This window comes from Scomber japonicus, chromosome 21 (genome assembly GCF_027409825.1).
Source record: "Scomber japonicus isolate fScoJap1 chromosome 21, fScoJap1.pri, whole genome shotgun sequence".
Lineage (NCBI taxonomy): Eukaryota > Metazoa > Chordata > Actinopteri > Scombriformes > Scombridae > Scomber > Scomber japonicus.
In genome coordinates this window covers 13,186,316-13,211,306 of record NC_070598.1, presented here as the reverse complement: position 1 = coordinate 13,211,306, position 24,991 = coordinate 13,186,316, and the positions used below count along the sequence as shown (strand labels likewise).

Genomic DNA, 24,991 nt, shown 5'->3' with positions numbered 1-24,991 from the left:
CAATTTCTAACATGTCTCCTCTGCAGCATGAACTTTCTTTGTACTCCCATGTGAAAAACTAAGACACTTCCCTCAGTGCACTGCTCCCTTTTCTTTAAAAAAGTAAAGAAACTGGTGCTGTGAATTATTTATGAAGCTCATTCTTTAAATGTTCCGTCAGAGCGTAGAGACAGAGGGAAAATTACACATTTGCATGACCGATATCTTTATTCTGTCTCCTACAAAAATACACACAGTCTAATTAGTATTTAAATTTATCTTCTACTTTGTGATTTGTGTCTGTGGAGTATTAAATAAAAAGTCAAGACACCTGTTTTTCTTCTTGCAATATACCAGAAGCTTGTCAAACAGAAAGAAAATCCTCTCTTGTATGTTTCCAGCAGAAATCTTCAGCAGGACACCCTGCATGAGCATCTCAGTGCACGTATCTGTGATATTGGAGCCCTGGAAACAGACATATGGATGACAAAGTTAAACAGACAGAAGAAAATATAGTATAACAGTATAAGAGATGCTTAGACATATAGATGGACACAGTTAATCAGTAAGTTATTTAAACAGGCAAATAATGTTAATTTGAAAGTTTCATTTTAAAGAAAAGGTTTCTATTCTTCAGAAAAGTTTGAATGCTCACACATGGTGTTTGAACAGGAGGAGGGATTACAAAGCCCAACCTTTCCTGTTCCTTTTCTCAGGGGTCTGTAAAAACACCCCCTGCTTCCTCATAGCAGATTGGTCTGGGACTTTAAAATACGCAGCCGTTAATAGCTTCTATAGAATAACATCCCGTCCAGTCAAACTATGTGTTGCATTGTCGTGCCTGGTCACCATACTGGTTAGGGGTCCTGCTGCAAGTGATAAAATGTGCTGTCTTTTCCCTTACCTTGCCTGCTCTGGGAATTTATGTACCACGTTTGATCGGCCCTTCAGAGCTAAAAATAACTCCCATGCGCACAGAGCCGGAAAATGTGCTAAGCATTTCCTCCTGCTGGAGACATCAGCAGGCCAAAGCCTATCCCGTTTTTTCCTTCTTTTTTCGCCTCGCCTTTTTTATTCTCCCCTTCCTTCTGCCCATCATCTCTCACTTTTTTCCCCCTCCTCTTGATTCCCCGGTCTATTCCTCTATCTCTTTCATTCCTTCCCCCACACTGTTTTTTTATTCTCCCGCTCTTTCGGGGCCTTTTAACTCCCCAGCCTATGACCAGATGTTAAACTAATTTGCAGCCAGTGAATGTGTGCACGCCAGACATGGAAAGGCCAGCTTGTCTTGGTCACTTGAAGGGGCCAATAGCAACACCAGGCTTTAGATCTGCATTTCCTTAATGGAAGAACCAACACTTCCCCTTTGTGTTTCATGTGCTTTTAATAGAGCAACCAGCCAATTTACCTCTTTTTGGTGGAGACTTCTTTGGTTTTTCTTTTTCTCTAGAGCACTTTTCTATCACTCTTCACATCAATCTTGTTCCAAGCCAAAGCCCAACAGCAGTGGGTGTATTCAGTCTAAAACTTAAGCAACACTTTAAACCCTCAGTCATCTGTTTCATCTAAATTTCAACCCTCTATTTTTGTAGTCAGACAACTGCCAGGCATAATAACTGCAGAAAAGAGGATAAAAAATGAGAAATGACAAAGCAGGATATGCCATTAATTAAGGGGAAAGTATGGTAGAAAGGTTTGTATTAAACTCTGAAGACATATTTTGTCACTTCTCTGGAGAGATGAGAGGAGGGAATGCTTTAACTAAAAAAGCCAAATCAAGCAAACTCCACCACTCAAGTAGTTTTTAAGAACACTAATTAAACTAAACAACAGAACAGAATGTGAAGTCAAACACAAGTGGAAACTACTACCCTCTGCTCTAAAATTAACATATTTTATTCCTATGGCACGCAGTGACAAAACACAGGCACTTGCAACCGACTGACAATCACTGCCCTGACAAATGCTGGCAGTCGTCACCATGGTGACCACGGCGGGCCATCGCCCCGTCTCTCCCACGCGAGGTGAACCTGCCAGGATGCCCTGAGGGCAGCCAGCTGTGGAGCAGGTCAGCGCTAACAAGCAATCAGCCGGGCGGAGGAGCAGGAACGGAAAAACAGCAGCTCTCACAATCACTCCTCATCCCTCCATCATTCCTCAAACACCCACACAGAAATGCAAGATGCAACCATCAGTCAGTTCTCTCTCTCTCTCTTTTTTTCCCCCCTGTTTTTCTCCATCTTAGTTTCATCTCATTTAGAGCTTCAGAGCCTGGCGTGCAGCACTCAGACGATACTGCTCCAGAATGAGCTAATGTTTACAATTAATAAATGTGCTGAGGGGAAACCACAGAGTAGCTACAGCCAGGACTGTCGAGTACAAGATATGTCACTCCACCCAACACTGAACCTCATTCTGATCACATTACTATTAGAGTTTTAGCTGTCTGTGTGTGTATGTGTGTGATTGTAGACACCTAATATCTATAGTGTTTATTTTCCTCTCCCATTTAACTGCAAAACAGCTTTTTTATATAAATTCCCAACAATATGTCTAAATCCATCACAAGCTTTAGTTTTTTTGGTCCGCTTCTAAATTAATAGATTCAAGATGTTTATTTTGACATAAAGTTTGCCCAGCTATTCATTTCCCTGCAGTATATTTTACTATGAAGCAAATAAACTTACTAAAAGCCTTACTTAAGACCCTTCTAATACTCTAACAACACTTCAATGTTGTCAGTGACCCTAATATAACACAGTTAGAAAAACTTGAACATCTCACTCACATGCAAAGAGGAATAACTGTGCTCTGCAGTATCTATCTGAGTGAGTTGAAAGCTTGTGTTTTATTACACCTTAGTCAGAACCTGCATCAGTATCAACAGCATCTCTTTGTCTGTGTGTTTATAGGAAGCCTTTAGGACCCCTTTGGATGAAACCAGGTCAATTACATAAGCATCACAGTCTCTTGCTTAACAATTACCGCCACTGTTTCCTTTTTCCAACCACTATTAGGCCTACTGACCCCTTATTAAGGAATCCCCCTGTTCTCAGGAAGAAAACTAATCTAAAGGCAACCTGCAGACGAAGAAGTGCGGTTTAACTGATGATGATTGGATCGGTCACCCTAAAGCATGTAACTACAGGCTCATCCAAGCGGAAAGAATTTGGCCATTGTGAATACAAGTCATTGTTCCCAGAGAGAACAAGAAAGCTTAAAAGGCTACAAAAGTCACGCCACTTGGAATTCTTGGTGAATTGCTGGCATAGGGCTAAGTGGCTTTAAATAAGTCATGACTTTGAGATTTGATGGGGCTCAGCTGTGAGTTAAAGGGGACAAAAAAACTTGTAGGCCTACCCTGACAACACAGGACTACGAAACATGTCTTTGTAGCCATTTAAGTTGAACTCACTGGATGAAAAATCAAATTATTACAAACTGTGTTGAGTTAAGTTAAAGCCTACCTCCCAGCCCTCAATATGGGACTGCCATTCTTCCAGAATCTCCAACTTTTCCATTTGTCTCTTGGCTTCGTTGATGCTTGAGCACACCGCCTTCATCACCTGCAGAGACTCCTGCAACAAGGTGTAGTCATTGTGCTTCTTCGGGGTCCTCTTCAGCAGCTCCTGCATAAGTAAAGACCACGAGTTCATACGTACACACACAAACATGTTACATGATAGTATAGATGCACACAAGTGTCAAATGTGGCTCTGAGGCATGCCTAATTTTCCCAACATGCATGAGGCACAAAAAGAAAATATGTCATGCCCACTCCCAAGCTTCTAATGGTTCCTGTGTTTAGTGGTTAACCCCCCTGCTACTACATACATGCTCTAGCAAAAGCAATGGCAATCTCTGCATCTACAGTCTAAACACAGCTTGTCAGCTACTATAGGTCTGATTTACACGGTTCAGGATATATCTGCAGCCACTGATGGCTATCTGTGGCATCTTACAGAGAGGAGGAGGCCCTGGCAGCTGTAAGACTTCAAATGGCAAGGCATCAGGTTACCCCCTTATTATTATTATTATTATTACATCTCTGAGTCCCATCCTGTTGGCTGTTTAGAGAACGTCTGGGTGAATTAATACATCATAACAAGATGAATGAGAAGGGACAGCTCAGATCACCTACTCAAACAAGACTGAGAAAGTGTATTTAATTTCGCTCACATTTCACATTGGGAAATAGAGGTTTCAAAACTAACATCTGAGAGTGCAGGTATGAATGAGCCCAGTCACAGAGTCTGAATGTGCATCTGGGCTGGGGAGGTGATGAGAGGTCTTGTGTTATTCCTACAATGTGGTTCTGCCGGGGTACTAAAGCAGAGACGTGTCAAAATACAAGATCGGTGTTTCATCTGCAGGAGAGAGGTTGATGTGAATAGGACAGGACAACCCCAACTAATGACTAGGTAGTGGTGGATGAAAAGAGGGGTAGAAGGTGCCCGACAGAGGTGGCACAAGGGTTTGGTGTCTCCATAATGCATGGTTAGGATTCACAAGGCCATACTCACTCTGAGCAGTAGTGGGTACTTGCAGATCCTCTGAATAGGAGCCACCAGGTAACCCTCCAGTGGGACCTCTGTATTTTTTCTGCCTCCTAGCAACATGCAGTTCTGGAGAAGAAGAGAAAACAAGAAAGTAGAGCGGAGGAGATTTCAGATATCCCATAAAATGAGAGATTACTTTTGCCTTCAGTTCAGTAGTTACTAGTAGAAGCTTACTGATTTTTGGGGCCGATGCCGATACTAAGGAGGAAAAATTCTGATAGATACATCGGTAAATATTCTTTTTACAATGTTCTCTCAAATATCAACACTTGTGACTACGATAGGTAATGGAGGCAGAATATTTTACAGTTTAACATTTAACTTTACTGTCCAAAATTACATGAATCCACTGAAACAGTAAACTTCACTAGGAATTTAACAATAACAAATAAATAATAATTTAAAAAAAACACAAATAGACCAATACATATAAATATATTTATGAATCTTGAATTGAGAAGTATCAAATATACATAAAATGCTGCCTATATAACTGATACTGATATATCTGTAACAGGCTAATATTGACCAATGTAATGTATCAGTTGGGCTCAAGTTTCTAGGTTAACTACCAATATTCATTCTCACCTAAAATTTAGATGAGGTGCTATTTTACAGTGTAAACAATAAACCAGTCAGTAAAAGCAGTCAGTAGGTCAAAGGTTTAGTGGAGGTTAGCGGATAACCCCACCATGGTCACTGTAGTGACCTTAGCTATATTAGCCCATTGCCAAGTGCATGATGGAGGGTAACATGAGATCCATATGGCCTGATGGAAGGCTAGGTCACGTAGGGGTCAAGGCTATAAAGGCCTCATTATCTCAAAGTCAATTAATATCTTTGCCTCTTCTGGTTTCCTAGATTAAAGGCACACATGAACAGTAAATCAGACTTAAGAGCTTTCGCAGCCACTCTTCTCTGATGGTGTGTATAGCATGTGTGTGTTTCATTTCTCATTCCATCAATTACAGGCAAAGCAAAGGTCATATGCTTCACCAAGGAACCGACCAATCAATACAAGTGAGTGTGCGGTCATACTCTAGTTCTTCTGGGTGTGTAACTCTGCTGGATCTCAATTTCAAAGCGCTCTGGTTTTATGGGAGTCTTAAAACATGAGGGATGATGGTGTGTAGTGGTACAAGTGTGTGCTGCTCTGAGGTGATGGAGCAGAAGTGAGAAGGACTAGCATTATAAACTGTCAAAGCGTATGAGAAACAAGACTAAGCCCAACCTAGAATATGACTGGACTGTGTATGACTTGCTAGACTGCTTTTTTTATTTATTCATTGCATGGTTATCATCAGACATCGACATTGCAGCATTTTTAAGATGTTTTTATGTATGTTTAAAATTATTTGTGTAACACTTTTCATTCAATAGTTGGAACTCAAGGTGTTGCACACATAAGAAGAACATTAAAATACTTATACTTACTCCATATTTAGGTGTTAGGTAGCTATTTTTCATTTCACTTACCAAAAAATGTAATCATTAATGCTAAGTGTACATGACCCCAGTATAGTGTGTTTCATATGTGTGAAATTCCACTGGCAACAGCACACAGATACTCAAACAGGATAAATAGTTGGATAAACTGGGGATGGGATACTTGATGATGACCAATGATGTAGCTTCATCACTCAGGTACTCAGTCAGTCAGTCATACACAATAACGGTTATAGGGTTGTATAATTGTAGGCTGGTGCAGTTCAGCCAGAAAGTAAAAAATATGAACAGAGGACAAAAGACTGTAAAGCAGCATTAAGCGAAGATGTGTGAAAGGCAACAGAGGGAAAAGAAGGTGAGCGTTTTGACCTCTGTGTGTGCACACGCACTCGCAAACACACACAGACACAGTTTAGCAAGCCAGCAGCGGGGATGTAGTCATCTTTTGTTCTAGCAACATGATGCTCCCCATGGAAGTGAAAGTCTCAGAGTGTCGGGACAGGAAGAAGAAGTCCGCCCACACAAGGGGCAGAGTCACATCAGCTGTCAGACAAACTGGAACATAAAGTACACGGTTTTACACTGTCCAGCTGCCATGTGTGGGTGACTGTGTGTTTGTATGTCTAAGAGTGTGTGTTTGTGCTACAGCTTTCATGTGTGAGCAGTTCTCAAGTCATAATTTCAATAAGTCATGACCCCACTTGGACCCTAAACTTTTCACCTTTTGGCAAAATTCGACACTGGTTCCTCAGACTTGGACTTAAATACGGACCTCCATCCGAATGGCTTTCAGTATGTAAGCAATTGAATGCATATTACAAATTGTACATCATGTGTGTTAATGGTCCCTTCTCACCAGTAAACATGTCCGGACGCTCCGGATCTTATTGAGCTCCAGCAGCAGCCTCTGGGCCTTCTCATGATTTCCACAGTATTCATCATAAATCTGGAAACGGCTCCTCTACAATAGCCAGAGAAAGACAAGGTGAGAAGGATGCAAGAAAAGTAACACAATGTAATTTCAGAGAGAGAGAGAGAGTGAAAGAAGAAAGAGGGCCAACAAGAGGAAAGAGCAAAAGAGAGGACAAAAAACAGGATGGGGTAATACAGAAGACAAATTTACTGACTAAAGAAATCAAGAATAATGAGAGAAAAAGGCAAAAATAGACCACAGAGCATATGACTTATAGGATTCACAGCGGGTATGCATAATGTATATAGTGTGTGGGGGGGGGGCTGCAATCCCATCCTGTCATCTGCCGTGCAGCAGTATGACTGACGACTTTCCATCAAAGCAGTTCTCGTGACATTCATACTCCATTGTCTTTGAGAGGCAGCAGAGGGACCCGACCACACAACCTCTAAATCACTCACTACAAAGTCACTACACAGCAACAAAGATAGTGCGTGGTCTTCACCCGCACTGCTCTGCCTAAGAAGACAAAGCTGGTGACTTGAAAAGTTGTAACTGTCATAACAACAAGCAGGAGGACTTACAAAAACACAACTTTATGATTAACTGTACTGGATGCTGTCCTTCTTGAATCATGTTTTCTAAGAACTGAGTATGAACTACTAAATTAAAAATATTTTCTGGCTTTGGGGATAGATTTTACTATATTCAAAAAGAGAGGAGTGTAGTCTTTACTCAGCGTGATACAATGTGCAGGCCTAAATCACACAGGATTTGAGCGGTCTGGTTGTCCAACTGGCTTAGTTTTTACCTATTTGTGTTTGAGTAGTAAAGTTAGATTGTGTAATTCTTTCTCGGAACTTTTAGAGCTTCAACAAATCACTGCATAGAGTGAAACCTTGAAAAATCTGGAGTATAAGAGAAAGAAAAACGGGAGAGAAAAAGAAAATTTTGGTCCAAGTTTTATCTCTGAGGACTCACACGATCACGCATCACTGATTTGTGATCATAAGTCATTAGTTTTCAGTTATTCTCCGAATTATATCCCAGGCTTTAAGTGAGATCATATCATCATAAGCTGAACCACACCATCTGTATCACTAGATCATCTCTCTTTCACCTGTATCAACAGCAGCCAGAAGGATGGTTAGATTTATTAGACTTTGAAATCTATTATACGCCAGCGCGCCTCAAGGCTCTGCATCAAAGACATGTGATATATAGTGGGATTAAGCAGTATATCAGAGCCCTATCAAGTACAACACACATGTGCGCTCTCTCATCATGGTTAATCCAGAGAGAGATATTGACAATATGTGGTGTATCTTATCATTTTCAGCAGCACTCATAGGCAGAACTGTAGCTATGAGGTATGGAGGTAAAGCAGGAGAGAAATTTGTCAGATTTCAGGCTCCAGTAGGCATGCATCCACTTGCTAAAAGAGCCAATGATCATTAAAAGTGGGGTGATGACATTCAACTTGCAAGAGAGGGAGCAGTAAGTAATGACAGCATGTATTGGAGCATGCTTCACTTACAAAGTGCAAGAAGCAGCGACCGATTTCATGGTGAGCATGGGGGTCAGGCTGGAGTAGCTCCTCCACCATCGACAGGAAGTCTTTGTGAACGGCCAGCATCTCCTCAATGTTGGAGAATAAAACCTGAGAGAGAAAAAGGACATGAAGACAGTGGGGTTGTCACATGATGTTTGGTATATTTGCAAGCAGTATTTTCCTCCAGCATTCTTCCTACGATTGCCGGAGACCAGCCTGAATCAATACTTTGGCATATACTGTTTTTTGTGGCCAGCAGTGCTAGGCGAGGGAATGTCTGATACCACAAAGCAAAGAATGAGGTTTCTTTGTTATGGGCATCTTAGATGAGAAGTCTTTGATATTTAAATTTCAAACATTATTAGAGATATTTTAACCGAGAAGCTAAAAAAGGGAACGCATTTCTTAGATCTGTCATATGGAAACTTTGCCTTCATGTGGTGGTGACTTCTTCCCCCCTTTTATGTAACTTTTGTGGTGATATTAAAAAGGACAAAACAATATGCTGAGTCTTGATGGAGAAAAGGGCTTCATAACGCCAGCAAAATAAAATCGAGACATGAAAAGCACAAGTCTTTTATGGGTGTTTTACTAAAAACAGGATTTAAAAAAATCTGGTAATATTTCATCGACGCATTTCCATTCTAGGAGGACTGGATGTCATTCAGCTGCTTGGTGACATCACAGCCCGCTGCGGCCCAACCCTGTAATGACCCCCATTACTAAAACCCTCTCTGTACAGCGTGTTCCCAAACAAAACATAGCATGGGTAGACATATTCCAAAACACGGGAGATGCAGTAAATATCCACTGAATGTGTGTTTACCTTCAAGAGTAAGCAAGCTCACTGAAACAGTCACAGACACTCCCACTGTGAGAGAGCATCCTTTATAATCTTCCAGCCGGAATCATTTATAAATAGATTATATTTACAGCTGCTTCCTGGATCGCCCACGACTTCTTTCTCCAGAACTTACTAGACTATTTTAGGTTGAAAGAGTACCCTAAACAAGGGACCCACTTTATGTAGTTCCCAGTGTAATTTCCGGCCCTGTCATGTATCAGGTTACTGTATGGAAATAAGGTTTGTGAGCAGAGTGTGTGAGTGAGAGTCAATTGCTCGTAACATTTCCTTGAATCATAATTATATGGTCACATACCTCACAGATTGACCCTCACCTTAACTGTTTCCTCTGTGATGTTCTTGTCCATTTTGGTGGCTGCATACTGGTTAAGACGATGTAGGAACACCTGAAGGAGGGCAGGAAATAAAAGGAACAGTTAACACTTTTGAACCAGCCCCAGGATTAAATTACACTTTGGCGTCTGATCGTTTGTACCTTTAACAGGCCAAACAGAAGGCTTTGTGTGCAGCTGCAACACTTGGCTGCCAGAGCAAATTGGTAACCATCATAATGGAGACCTGATACACACGAAACACAATCTTTGCACTGGATGAAAAAAAAAAAAAACAAAACACAAAAAAAAAACAACATAATTATAGCAGCGCATGGTATTTCAAAGGCAAAGTTAAGTGGCTGGGGGTGAGAGCTGGGGCTGTGAGTGTGTGAATGGAGATGGATGGGAAACACTCTTACTTTCTTTGGTCCCTACGGACGCTGGTTCCCAGGCTGCTTCACCACACAAGACCTCGACAACCCATTTAATGCCCGAGGGTAAATTAAGAAGGTGTGCTCCGAATGTATTCTTAAAAATGTGTAAAAGGAGGAATTAGTCATGTTCTGAACTCTGCCTTAGGGGGAGCTTTTAAAGAAGAGGTACATCCATCAACAGGTACCAGACAAGAATCTTTATGTTTATATGTGTAATGCCTGGAATACAGCTCAGCAGACAGGAATCTATCTTCAGTAGAAAGCACTGGAGAAAACAAATTGGCAGCATCACACTTTGATTATGATTGATGATTTTGATGCACTTCACTTCAGGGAAGCTATGATGAAATCCTAAGCAAGGCTTGAAAATCAAAACTTTCATAAAATATAAAGCACATGAGAAATTTAATAGCTCCGAATTTTTGCTTCATCAAATCTGTTACTTGCTTGGGTGATGTTAAACAACAACACCGTCCCTGATATTCATGTTGTCAAATTTGAAAGCGAGCGAGTTAAACATCAGGAGGGAAAAACGTCCTTGGCATAACATCACAAAGCCACACTTGTTTTGGCGACATTTATTTTCATTTCCCATATCACACAACTTAATTAATTTACCCTCAAAATGGCTAAAAAGACAGTAACTCAAGTAAGATAAAAGCAGAGCAGAGATCTCTCAGTAGAGGTTTGGAACATGTACTTGGCTTTTATTATGCCAAACCTGATTCATGATACTAAAGATAAATTAACTAAATGAAAGAAAAGTGAGACAAATATTTTTTACTTTAGCCAGCAGTCTGAAGTGGACTGTGACCGCCATAAAACCTTTTAGAAGAAGGAGTTCCCAGAATGCATCGCGGCTGTCAAAACTCAAATTATGACTTAAATGGCCAGTCATTGATCACATCAGTTGTCACACAAAAACCAAAACAACTTGACAGACAACATAATCATACTGGTGCAGCACAGAATATTCTGACACACACACAAAAAAGCACTCCAGTGGCACAAAACATAATGTCATCTTGCAGCATGACACAAAAAAAACAACAACAATAACAGCTCCTGAAAACCACGCCCAATGTGATCAAGCTTCAGGCTGAGAGTCTGTGTGTTGTGTGCAGTCACTGTTGTGCAGGAAGAAGTTACATCTGTCTTTGCAGTTGACCCTAACCATAGGCATCCTTTTACTGCCCTACTGAGGGCCATAATGCCATCTGTTGCCTGATGCAGCCACACAGCAGGCAGCCTGACCTGCATAGTTAACATGATACACCCACAAAGCATGTAAACAGCTTACTTTAATGAGCACATGAGCCAAGAATTATTTCTTGACACCAAGATCTAAGGGAGCGGTTGTGACTGCTGTGCTTATTGCAGAGTTTCACTTGATTAATTGTGAGTGAATGGAAAGGTGCTGAGGCTAAATCAGTAGCTTTAAAAACTTTTTTTTTTTTTTTTTTAAATCTCCCATTAGGAGCTGATTACCAAATCACTGTTCTGTCAACTTTCTAAGAAGAACAAGTTGACGTGAAAAAAATAACAATCACAATGACGTCAAACAACACTTCAAAAAATGAACTGTATCACTGAATGCTTGAATTTGGGCTTGTGGTTTGGGGGGGGGGGACAGGGGCTTAAATAATCAGCCTCTTTGTTGCGGGCCAACTCCACGCTGATTACCATTCTGTAGCTGCCTTGCCTCGCAAACTCTGCCCCACTCACATGCATTAGCATTTGATTAGCAAGTCTAATATGTACAAACAGCAAGCAGACTGCAACAGGCCCTCGCAAAGGCCTGACAGTGCTTACAGTATAGGATCTTTGCTGAGCAAGAGTAGGGCTAATTTGCATCAAATCCGAGCATCCTATCATTGATGTGTGACATCAAACATGTGTTCATTAGGGAGTCCATCACTTCGGTTTTAATAATGAGGGGACTATTCAACAGGAAATAATCACTATATCTGCAAAGCACTAATTATACTGTCTACAGCTATGGGGAGCCACACTGCAGATGCTTATCGGAAATAAACAGCGTAAGAAAAAAACACAGGGCATAATGGAGTGCAGGGACTCGAAATCTGATTGGATGGAGATAATAAATGGTGTTATCGGCCAAAAGATAAGAGTGTTTGTTTTTGCCGCACAGAAGTGATGGTGTAAAATAGAAAACACCTTTCATGTAGCTTTTAAGATAAGTATACACAGCACAGAAAACTGATTCCAGACGCACAAAAGTCAGAACAATTCATCTGAGACGCTGATTGTGCTATTCCTTGAAATTGTTGATGGCTCAAAGTTGAGTTGTAGAAATGAATACGTCTCCTCGAAAGAGAGAGACAGCCAAGACTGCCTTGTTGATGTCATTAAGAGGCCGATCCTGGAACAGCTCCAGAATGGGAAGCTGACTGAATTTATGGACAAAATAACAGTACCCAGGGTGACTGTGAATATAAGCCCATTTCCAGGTTTGTACAGTCCCTGACAGCCCTGCAGTACATAAATGTACAGTTCATTTGCAAAAGTCTTATTGTACTGTATCTGAATCAGTCAGTTTTGCAATTCATCATCAACTGAGCACATCCAGGGTTTGTCTTCCACTTGCATCATCAAGCAAGGCATCTGCTCTCTGGATTAAAGCTTTGATAGAATATTGACAGATCTGTCTAACAACAAATTGCACTAAAAAAGTTTTTTTTCAAAGTAAAGGCATGGAGAAATGCAGAGAGAATGCGGAAGTGATGAATACTCTGTCATGACTTTCTCAGGCAGTCTTCAGATAAATAACTTAGGGCCCATTCATAAGTAACACATTTCCTAAATCCACCACAGTTGCTGTCTCTGTCCTCGCACTCAGTAACAACCGATTGAATTCCAGAGGGACACGTTTTGTTCCCTAGGACTGGATGTACTTTCTTGCAGGAATCCACCATGTCTGGGCACTAGTCGCTACTGAATCACAAGCAGACTTTATTGCATTTTTAAGCTCAAAAGGAGGTGTTGGTGATCCACGTCACGCCTTCTGTGCCCAGAAATCGACCGACAGTTGAACTGAGTGTACAATACTGATTTTGCAGTGGGAGTTTGAGGTTTGAATGGCACAATTTAGTCAATCGCATCTGGATAAATCATGTTTGAACATATTTTCATACTGCTAAAATGCTCTGAAAATATCAGAAAAAAATGGGAGGGTTTTTAAAAAGGTAGGGTTAGTAGCCACTGACATATTTTTGCCTGCAAAGAAATTCAGCAGAGGTTGTTCTTTTACGTTCTGCTTGTTGGACATACACGTAATATCTATCCTTTATCATATAACAACAGCATTCAACAAGGGAGAAAAGCACAGTTATTTTGTTCCCTGAGGCTCAGGTATAATCACCTGGATTGTCGCTCTGATACCTGAGAAGAGGCTACACATTAAAACCCCATTAAAGTTTTCATTATTCCACAGAGCAGATGGATGTGACGAATAGATTGGTCCAATCACTGCATGTGGCCCTACCTGCCATTAATCAACACTGGCTCACATGCTTTGGGCTACAAAGGCGTGGTTCATGGAAATCATAGTTTTACAACCCAGCCCAGAAAATACTTTAATTGAAAAAAATGTGATAACAACCTGACCTTCACAGTCACACCAAAATTCAATTCACAAAACTGAAATTGGGTTCGGTTGCCGGACAAATCATAGACTTTAACGTCACAGAGGTAGTACAACTAATATGTCTCAATCTAACATGAGTGACAGCTCTGGAGGCGGGGAGCTGGAATTACTCCTCGCATCTTCTGGATCTCAAGGAAGTGTACATACAGGAGAGGAAGAAGGACAAACGGAGTGACTTGAGGGCTGTTTCCATGCCGACAGAGAGTCTCTTGAGCTAGCTGAGTTCAGGACATATTATGAATGGACCTTATGTAATATTGTCCCCGCCAGATTGGAAAGATACAATCAGCGGAAGGCTATAACCACTCCTCTTGTATATATTTATGTGTGAGTGAATGTCAGTGAAACAGATGGATCACAGCAGACAAGTTTGGCAAAAACAGAGGCTACTGGCCTCCTTAAACAAGTAAACTAACAATGATATAACAAGAGGACAATGATGGACATTCCTGCTCTTCAAAATAACACCAGAGTGAGTGGTTGTTTTTAAGAGAAGGTAATGAATGTGAAATGAGTAGAAGAGTGTGAAGAAAGTGCAAGAAAGGAAAAAAAGCATGTAGTTCATCACATTTTAAACCCGGCAGAATAAACTGCGATGGGAATACAAATCCCATCCTGTGGAAAAGAGCACCAACTAGATCCAAAAGAGCAAAGGGATGCAAGCAAATTGCTTTGATAAAAAGAAAGAAAAAAGAAAACTATCTCGCTGCGGCCATGCTGCAGAAATTAGTTTGAATCAAGCTAGCCATAAACATCTGCTTATGCATTTAAGTTAAAACCACTGGCAGGAACATAGGGTCTGTTTGATGTATTACATGCAAAACAACCATTTAAGTTCCCGGGGGATCGATTGATTCAACTGTAGAACACCGCGCTCTCACTGAAACCAAATCAAAAGTTCTGGAGCTGCAGGATTAAAAGGAGTACAAAAGTTAAATACAATAATACATCTGTCAGCAAAATTTTATGAACTTATTCTGTTACCTGAGTTCAACTGTTTTTGCTGTAATGGGGAATCTATTGCTCACTATTGAAAAAGGTCCAGTGTGAGTTCATTGGCAGTGGCCACCAGTATTAACTGTCACTCTGGAAGAATGAATAGGCCTTTCTCAGAGTCTATTGGACAAACTGCCTCTTTTATCCACTGATGATTCACTGATTCGCTTTGTTGTCGCAACTAGAGAGCTGGCAAACAAACACACACATCTTTTCCTATTTTTCCTTTTTTATTTATTTAGAGTTGTTGCGAAAAAAAGATGAAATTGTATCAGCACATATAAAAGGTAATCCATTGTATCCCAATTTGTGAAAGAGCCCTCTCTTGTTAGCAAATAAAAAGACGAAAACAAAGGCCATTCAAAGCCGGAGATGGAGACACAAACAACGGCTTCCGCAATGGAGTGAATCACTAGACTGTGAAGGTATGCTCATTAACGCAACAGTCTTTCTGACAGTGTGTCTCTTTCTAATACATCTGTTCCCAAGGAAAACAGAGTAAAACGTACTGTAAAGGACTGTGATACGAGTTAAAGGACAGCAATTAACAGGTGTGTTAGCAGCTCAGCACCCTCAGGCGAGCTCTCGACTTCGTTGTGTGTGCACACCTGAGAGACGATGAGAGAACTGTGGAGATAGAAAGAGAGAATGCAGACAGAATGATGGAAAAGAGAGGAAGGGAGAGAAAAAAAAGAGAGTCTTGTTTAGCCTTCTTAACACAACAACCCTATAGGGAGGATATGGTGCCTTCACCATACTTCCTGAGCGGAGGGACTGATTTTAAACCGGATTTCAACATTACAGGGTTAAATCTCCTGCACAGAGGCCTCACATACTCACACCTATGCATACACACTGAATTCCTGGCAAGCTGGCAAAAGTGACTGAACTTCCCCCCAAGAAGCACTGACCAGAGACAAACAGAGTCAGTCTCTGATGCTGAGCACACTGGGGGACATCCGAAAAAGAGAGAAAAGCCTCTTTGTAGTGATTCTCTCCCTCAAGCCATGCCCCTCCTGTCTTCAACAGGTCCTGATGACACGTCCAGAAGTCATCCAGTGCTTCCTATCTAATTAGTCCTCTGGATACTTTTCCTCTAACCGCCCTGTTTCTTTCCACAGGGAATGTATACAGGAAACAGACACTATAAATACAGAGAGGAATGTTAATATGTCCATCTTGGGAGTGGTTATTAAGGCTCATCTCCACAGCTCAATGCAGAGTCTCTGGTTTTAATTAACAGCTAAGAACATAATGCCTCACTGACCGATATCTTCCTAAGTTCTTTCCCTAATTTGTTCTTGAGAGAGATTCTTAGGTGTAGAGAAGACCTTTCTCAAGAAAACAAGCCTACCGTCAAAATCTTCCAGGTGATCCTAATTAGCATACATTAACACTCTGCCAATGCCCATAAAAGGGAATGAGGCTGCAGGGCCATGTGCACACACACACAAATCACACAAAGAAATTGATAAGTTGAGGGTCAAGAATGTCAGAATGAAAGTCGAAAGAGGGTGGAGCACCTGACACCAAACATTAAAAAAACTTCAGTTGTGAAGGAACTGCTGCAGGAAGTGAACACCAAACAAGTGGTGACAGTAGTGGATATGAAATAACAGAAGGAAAAAAATGCATGGGATGCTATTACTCGTTCAGTGAAGAAATGCCTGATTTGTGGAAAATGCAGGGGAAAATCAAGCTTGGCAAAGAAAAATTTACACTAACTTAGCTTAGCTTGCTTTCAGGCATCTAACAATTCTTTCAAGGGTAAAGCAGCCTATACTCCAGGAGGGGTATCATCCATATGCCTGTAAAGTAAATGTCTTCTCTTTGATGTTATTTGTGTCCTTTCACTGACCCTGACACCCCAGGCAATTCATAAACAGCTGGAAAGAAGCAATTTATCTAATGAATATGTCTGTGTCCAATGTCCTGGTGAGCCACTTGCATGGCTGGCCCTGGAGAGAAATGAGCACATGAGCATAAAATGATGCTTGTGGTCATGACAGGCAAGCAGTGAGTTTGTTCAATTTCACCCATCACGGTGCTATCAATGGCAAGCATCTTCAGCAAATTAGGAAGATCTTTTTACCTGAGTAACTGGATATTAAACACTGTAACTATAGCCTCCAGTGGATGAGAGTTAGTCTTCAGAGACCGAGCTTGATCACTCTCTTGCTATGCCTCCCCAATCTCCATGTGCAGCCGAGCACACCGCCACCCGCTGATAGCTGGCGAACGGAGCCACACGCCAGCACACTGTATCGATCTGCAAGATGACTTAGCAGAATTGTCAGCCTCCCAAGCATGACTGTCACAAACCCAGATTGTTCACTTGATTAGCATTTCAGGCTTGCAAATCGCCCGCTGGAGCCCCCCCCTCCCCTTCCCACCTCCCGCCATCCATCTCAGCAGGACTAGCAAGAAAAAGGGAAACCTGCAGCGTCAGCCTGTCTCACACATGACAGAACCGGACATTGTCAATGGAGAATTGAACAACTACCCTGCCAGTTTCTCCCCCCACAACTCTCCCAAGCACAACTCTTGACGACAGGCCCACTCGTCCAAACAACCCCTCCTGCCAGGGTTCTGCTCATCATGCCTTCTTTTTGTCTGTAAATGGACAGAGCAGGAGGCACCACGCCAACATGGCTGCACCAGACAGTCTAGACCTCATTACGGTTTAGCCCATTTACTCTTCCAAATGAGCAAGGCTAAAAAACACTGATTACTGTACATTTACACCTTTAATTGTAACTTTTTATATATGCAGTTTTTAGAGTTTTTTTATTACTTACTTATTACATTTTTACTGTAGTAATGTAATTTAAAGTGGACATATCAAGCTTTTATTGATTTTTTTTGTGTAATTTGTATGCTGTTATAGTGTGTAGATGTCTATGTTGTACATGGTCAAAATTTCAAAACTTGAGGTGAACATATGTAAATACTCCCTGAAAGTTAAAAGCCCCATCTCTAAACATTGTGTTCACAGTGTTACCTCTAATTCCTCTTTGTGTTGAAATCAGAGCGTTTGTGCATGCCAACAAATTGCAATGTCGCTAAGGTTGTTCCGCAGATTGTTCATGTTGCCCAATCACACACTTCAAATTGGATTCAGGTTTGAACATGTATGAACGTATTTGAGAAGTTTCCATTTCAAGTAAAGAACATCTCTCTCTTTTGTATTCATTCAACCAAGGATCTGTTTTGAATTGAGAATTGCTTCTGAATCCAATCACACAACAAGAATCAGAAACGAATTGTGAGATTCCCAAAGATTCTGCAAGCATGAAGTACTCACAAACGCCTGGCTGGTTAACTATACCAATGCTGCCTAACTTCATCATCACAGGAAAGAATACAGTATATATCCATAACCAGGTGGGTGAATGATATTTTCTCTACATGCCAACAAGGGGAAAATTTCATAACCACACCAATAGAAAACCTGTCATCTTTTCAACAGTTTAAAGGTTTTCAAAGCTATAACATTCAGTCTTTAGCCACGTTGCCTGCAGCACATATTTTTTCAATATTTATCATGATATGGTAGATAAAGTTTCCTTCCAAAGACCTCTTATTCAAAAGCTCACAAGCTTTCTCTGAGAAGGTCTGATTTAGAAAAGGCAGACTTTAGACCTCATGTTCATGGTCATGTTCCTATTATTAAGTTATCTCTTTATGAGTGAAATCAAAGTGACAGCAACCATACCATGACTTTAGTCTGGAAAGGTAGATTTAATGGTGGAAAGTAGCTGTAATCATGGTCTATTCTTCAAACAAGATCCAGTCATCTGTACTGAAGAGTGAGGGACAAATCGTTTCAGAGACTGAAAAAAAAACAGAGGAAGAAACACAGACACAAACATTTTTAAAATGTCTGTGCACACAGAGACACTACTTGTCTAAGCCTCAGACCTTCTATAGCAAATCCCATTCAAGTGTTTAATTAAATAATTCAATGTGAAGTGGAATTTCCCATCATGTCTGGCTGGGCAGCTCTGGGTGTTTATGGATTCTGACTTAAAATGACATGGAAAGTGTGAGTTGAAACCACAACGAGAACATACAGACGTTTGGACATACTCTGAGGACACTTAAATCCAAAACAAATTAATTAAAACAAATGGGCTTTGAAATAGAAGCAGTTGCACCATTTTACGATACCAAGCCACATGGTTGGCAATTCTTTCTTTCTGTTTTTTTTTTTTTTTTTTTTACAGGCAGTATCCTTATGAGCAACATACAAATATTTAATTTGTAACATTATTCATTTTTTCCAACCGTGTCATCTAAACTTATCTCAATGTTGAAGCAAGTTTAAGAGTGCAAAAGCAACGCTGCAGGCATAGCTACTGATCTGAGCAAATATGTGATTTTGTGTGTGTGTGTGTGTGTGTGCGTGTGTGTGTGTGTGTGTGTGTGTGTGTGTGTGTGTGTGTGTGTACCCTGTGGCAGAGCATGCCAGCTTAAACACAGGGCCTCTTGTGATGATGACCCCTTCACACTGCATGAGCGTCCTGACAAGTGTCTACCGGAGCCCTGCCACTCTTCTACACGTAGACACCATGTGACCAGGCAGCTGGCAGTGACCAAATCAAAGGCCGCCTTCTCCTCTGGGCAGCTACACAGCACCACCTCTGCCCCCTGAGCTGAATCCACACGATGGATTCAGTGCAGGAGTCCTTGCAGCTCTATTGTCTATATGCAATGAAGTTACATGTTGCCAAGTGGGCATCTGTAGCACAACTCTGCTTCCCCCGGCCCAGTGGAGACAGCGGGGGGACGTGAATGAGTGTGTGTGTGTGTGTGTGTAGGCAGGAAACGTGCAGCACAATGTAAAGACAGGGAGGGCCAGGAAGGAAGGAAATCCTGCTTGAAAAATGGTCTGAGACAAAAGCTAAGGAACTCTCTCTGGTGCAAGAACCTGCTACAGGGCCTAGAACGTTTTTTATACTGCCAAATGAAGGTGTAAAGACCAATTCTGATTTTTGACAAGACGACAGCAAAAGCAGTGGGGGTTTTTTAACAGTTTGGAGAAGAAAACGATGCAACACACACAGGCAGACCTGAAACTGGTTGAAATTATTTGATTTCTGTGGCTGTCTCTTCGCTTCGGTGCCAATATCGAACTGGTTTTTAATACCTTGCTTTTCTACAAAACTTCCACATTTTGGAAATGCCTATTTATTTTCTTGCTGAGAATTAGTTGAGAAGATAGATACTACGCTCATGTCTGTACAGTAAATATGATGCTATACAGACAGTAAGCTTAGCTTAGCTTAGCATAACTTAAAGGGTAACAAAATCCACCAGTAGCACCTTTAACGCTCCCAAATACAAACATCATATCTTTGTTTAATACATCCAAAAAACAACAAGTTGTGGTAGTACAAGATATTTCTTGGCTGGGACAGTGACAGATTTGTCTTTTATCTAATACTGATAGTGAAATTAGTCTTTGTGCAGAATGTATCCGCTGATTTACAGATGTATCTCTCACAATCTATGGGGAAAGTCTTTTTGAGCCCAATAGTGTCATGTCATCCCGGAAGTTGCAAGAACGTGATTTGGCCACTATGTCAAATTGGCTTCAAACCTTGGCGCTGTTCCTGGGGGCTTGTTGCAGCCTCACTGTCTCGACAAGACTCCAGGATGTCACTGCATCCGACCAAGAGATTGCAATTTTTATGCTATGCTAACTGGCTACTCTCCTTAACTTCCTTCAAGACATGAGAGTGGAAATATTTCGATAACAAAAGAGGCCAGACATCTTGATGGTGAAACAAAATCAGCATCACAGGGATTCAGCCAAAACAAAACACCCTTATAAATCAAATTACTTTCACTGTCACGCCTCTCACTGAGGATCACAATATTTAATCATTTCTAGTAATTCTTCAACTTGGCATAATGTAAGCACGCATGTGACTGAACATTTCCCAATGGTAATCACATTTGCTACATCTAGGAAATTGCTAAATCTTTTTTTGTCATAAAGATGAATGAATAAAATATTGAAAAGCATGCAAAACACAGCAGCTCCAAAAGTAGCATTGCACAATGGGAAGATAAAAGATTATCCCACTCAGTGTTTTAATTGATATGAGACTCAAGGTTGCAACAAAAAATATCTGCAATAAAAGGGCTCTGCTGTTGCATAACTAATCCTCCCTATTATTCATCCTCAGGTTGGATACAGATATAGCTATAAGACGGGTACTAAACAGGTTATCGCCCAATGCATCTATTGATCCTGCAAATACAAAATCAAAAAGGCAAAACCATCTACAGTGTGGAGAAGATGTATTAAGAAGCGGATACAGAAAAATCACAAGTAATGCAGAAGTTACACTACAGTCCTTGCAGACATAGCATAAAATGCAAACTGCTTGTGTAGTGCAAGTGTGAAATTAAAATGCAAGTGGGCCACTTCATCAGTTCAGGGGCCTCACACTGGGGACAGACACAAGAGAGAAACTGTCTGTATTCTCAGGCAGCAGAGACTGACCGAATCCAATTAAGAGTCAAGGAGAAAAACATCTCACCTCTCTGTGGGCTTCCATTTCTCTCCTGCCTTGCTCTCTTACAAACACCACATACCCTGTAAAAACACAGTTGTGTCTATATATACTTTAAATAAGGCAGAATTAATCTCATCCTCAGCCACCATTCCCTCTGGGACCCACTACAGTGAAAAATGAGGAAAGAACGATAGGCAGCGAGAGAGATTCAAAATGAATGAAAGGAACGAGGGGATAAGACACAGGTGTAGGAATGGGAACAGAATGAAGCGGCAATCATCTACCCCGAATAAACAAAGTAATTAAGGAATAAAGAAGAGAGTAATCAGGGCAGAAACAGCAGCCAGTTTGGAAACACAACTCTCTGTGGGCTCTTTTATCACCCAATCTGGCCCATAATGGAAACAAACTAATATAAGCAACAGTAAATGGCCACTGGCAAGCTCTAAACATTAAGTACTCAACCTCAAGACCACCCAATACCACCACCACCATCATCATCATGTGAGCGCTCATGTTGTATATCTTATCTGATCGGCCACTTAAAAAAAAAAAAAAAAAATCCTATTTAAATCGCATCCTAGACGAATCAGGGGTTTTATCACATGCTGTCAGTCTCATTACAGTAATGTAAACAACTTTTGCTTCTGCCCTTACTGACCCCACATCAACTCATTCAAATCCAAACTTCTTTCTGGCTGATGACTTAGCTTTTTACTATAATATTTCGCTTAATTTATTATTTATCAAAAGCAAAAAAAATACTGCACCGTTTTTCACACTTTTTATACCTGATATGAACAAGCAACGAGCAAGTCACTCAGCTCCTTGTTCAATATACAATTTATGCAGACAACAGACAATTCTATTCAAATAGAGACACAAAGAATGACTAACATGCAAATCTCGACTCGAAAACACTAGCAAAATTGTCATATTAATTTGGACCTTTAAAAAAATGGATGAAAAAACTCTTAATTTCATCAGCATGAATACAACAAGCCTCCATATATGGTTTGATACAATAAACAGATTCACAGACATGACTTCATCAGATCAGGACCTGCTGACCATCAGCATCATCTGCTACTATTTCCATAAGTGGACCGGAGAGAGATGGGTGTTGGCATGAAATCTAAAGATGAACAGACAGGAAAGGGATAGGAACAAGAGGTCATGAACTTTGGGGTCATAAGCTCCCACTCGTCATGCTTCCACCTAACCTGACCTCCTTTAGGACAGGACTGCCACTAAAGTCATATGTTGTATGCAAAAAGAAAACTTCTGCGGCTCTGGTCAACGTGACAATCCCAGCCAAGATGTAAACAAACCCAAACCCTGAAAGAAACAGAGAGAGAACTTCTACACAGTACACACACACACACACAAACACACACACACACACACGGTTCACTTGAACACCTGGGTTTCTAAGAGCCAGTAAATGGTCCTTCTTAGCGGCTGTTTTCTCCATTAGACTTGATTTTGCAACTTCCTGCAGTAATTTTCACTGATTTAAAGTGACCATCGACATGTTTGTTGACCAACAACTTCTCTGCATGGAGCAAATGAAACAAGGGTAAGCATATGCAGAGTATGAAATTCACCCTTGAGGATCAATGTTTTTTTGTTTTCTTAAAAGAAGAGGAATAAGGATACCAAAGCATTTATATTGTCTCAAATCAAATGTACTTAATTTCAATTTATTCAAGGGATTAAAAATGTTTTAAACATTATACTCAGTGGTTGCTTCATAGCTCAACAAGCTTTTGCTGGGGGAAAGGAAGGCAGCAGCTGAGGGACCACTTAATACACTGTAAAGCTCTTTGGAATATATTAAGTTAACTTGTGGCTGAGATCTCCCCTCAGAATCAAGACATGAAAGGTTTCCTCCATTGTCCCTTCTTCCATTCCCTGCTAAGTGCTTCTCAAGCAAGCAACCGTCTTTCAATGTCCTTCTATTAATGAAGAACAATGCCAAAGTCTTAGAAAAGTATTTCATTTGACACTGTGGCAAAAAAAACCCAACTGCAGAAATGCAAAGAGCTCATTAAAGGGACTGTTTACATTAAGTCTGGATTTGTTCCTCTCATTGAGACGTTTCTAAGAGTGACTGTCATTTTATTGGCTCCTGGCTGTCCAAGATAAACACCACTGTCCACCACCGCCCACTATCTCCAGCTATAATTGTTCATTATAAAAGATAGTCTTGAGATATTTCAGACAGCTTCCCTAGAGCTTCTCTCTCACTTTCCAACTACTGTGGAAGCCATAAATTAAAGTCAGTGTGAAAAGTGACCAAAGAAAGTCAAATTTAGACTTAGTACTTAATACTGACACCTTCAAGATTTAATCTCCTTATTTTCTCACGAGAGGCTAAGTGTTGCCAAACAATAGGTTCACATTGTCCTGGGACAAATCGCTCTAATCATCCTGCTTGTCCGTGTTGTTTTCCACTACCTTAACATTACAGTATGTATGAGGTGCATTGTTTTTGGGTCCCACGGATCGGCGGCAACAATCTCTGCTCCACAGTTCAACTTGGGCTACTGACCGGAGCCTCATTGTTCCCCAGCATTTCCTAACCTCAGAGGAATTCCTCCTCCAGGAAGTATGGTTTACAAGAGAAGGCACCAAGCCCAGCCTCTCCAAACCCTCCCCTCCTTCCACCGCACCTACCCCTTAACCCTCCTGGCAATATCTACTGCATGATCCGTTCTACCCTTTTCCCTTTCACCCCTCTAGCAATATCCCGCCCTGCACCTCTCCCTGCTGTTTCTCGGAGTCCCCTGGATTATCCCACCAGGGAGTCTCACAGAGGGAGGGCGGGATGTCCTCTGTTCTGACCTCTAGGCAGACAGAAACTCATGTGGCAGTAGAGGAAGCAGGAGGGGAGGCGAGTGTGTGTTTGTGTGTGATCAGATGAAAGTCTACAATATGACCGTTCTCCCCAGTAGGGCTGCCTTTGATCATCCTTGAGTATCTTCCACAAAGCTCCCCAGGACCTCCCAGATGATAAGACAGTAGATAATAGTCACTCTTCAACTTACTCTCTCACTTTCTAGCTTCCTCATCATCATCGCCATCTAGCTCATTCTGCTTTTACACACAGCTAAACCAACAACGAGCTGTCAGATCTCAATCTGGTGCATCTGTCCAGGCGCTCCCGGCCAGAACTGAGTTGCCTTGTAAGGATCAGTCACTTCTGAAATGAATTCCTGCTCCAGCACAACAGGGGAGATAAAAAGGGGAGGGTCTGCATTCCCCAAGCTCCTACCAGGACAGAGGACACATTCCCTCATGTACTTGCCTCCTCCATTCCTCCAGTGATGCCACTTCTAAGAAAGGCCATGCACAGTCTAGCCAGACCCGGCTCCATCCTCTCCCCAGTCCCTCCGTCCTCCATTGGAAACATCTGGGCAACGGGAGGGGGTCGGGTGTACACATTCATGCATGTGGTCTAGGAAATAGCGCTCTTAATGACACACAACACAGTGCCCCCTCGACCCTACTTCCCTGCACAGTTCCCATCATACTCAGGAGCTTAAATTGCTGAGAAAATACAGTGGAAGCTGTCCAAATCTACTGTTTTCTGCTGTTGAACACGAGATAAGATCACATCATAATCACACTGATGTGTTTATTTCAAGGAATTTCACTTTTAACATTCGGCGCCAGCTGCCTTTATTCAAATAAAGCCTTTTTAATACTTGATTACCAGCTGTAAACAATGACAAAT

General features: G+C 41.3%; 1 protein-coding gene across 1 annotated transcript in view; it reads right to left on the bottom strand.

Moving 5' to 3' along the window:
- prex2 (phosphatidylinositol-3,4,5-trisphosphate-dependent Rac exchange factor 2) overlaps positions 1-24,991 on the bottom strand; it is a 90,008-nt gene that overhangs the window by 63,763 nt on the left and 1,254 nt on the right. Inside the window, exons 2-7 of the mRNA XM_053342633.1 lie at positions 9,629-9,700; positions 8,435-8,557; positions 6,841-6,945; positions 4,503-4,604; positions 3,447-3,608; positions 311-444 (exon numbers count right to left, since the gene is read on the bottom strand). Of these exons, the coding sequence (XP_053198608.1) occupies positions 311-444; positions 3,447-3,608; positions 4,503-4,604; positions 6,841-6,945; positions 8,435-8,557; positions 9,629-9,700 (698 nt within the window). The remainder of the gene's footprint in view (positions 1-310; positions 445-3,446; positions 3,609-4,502; positions 4,605-6,840; positions 6,946-8,434; positions 8,558-9,628; positions 9,701-24,991) is intronic.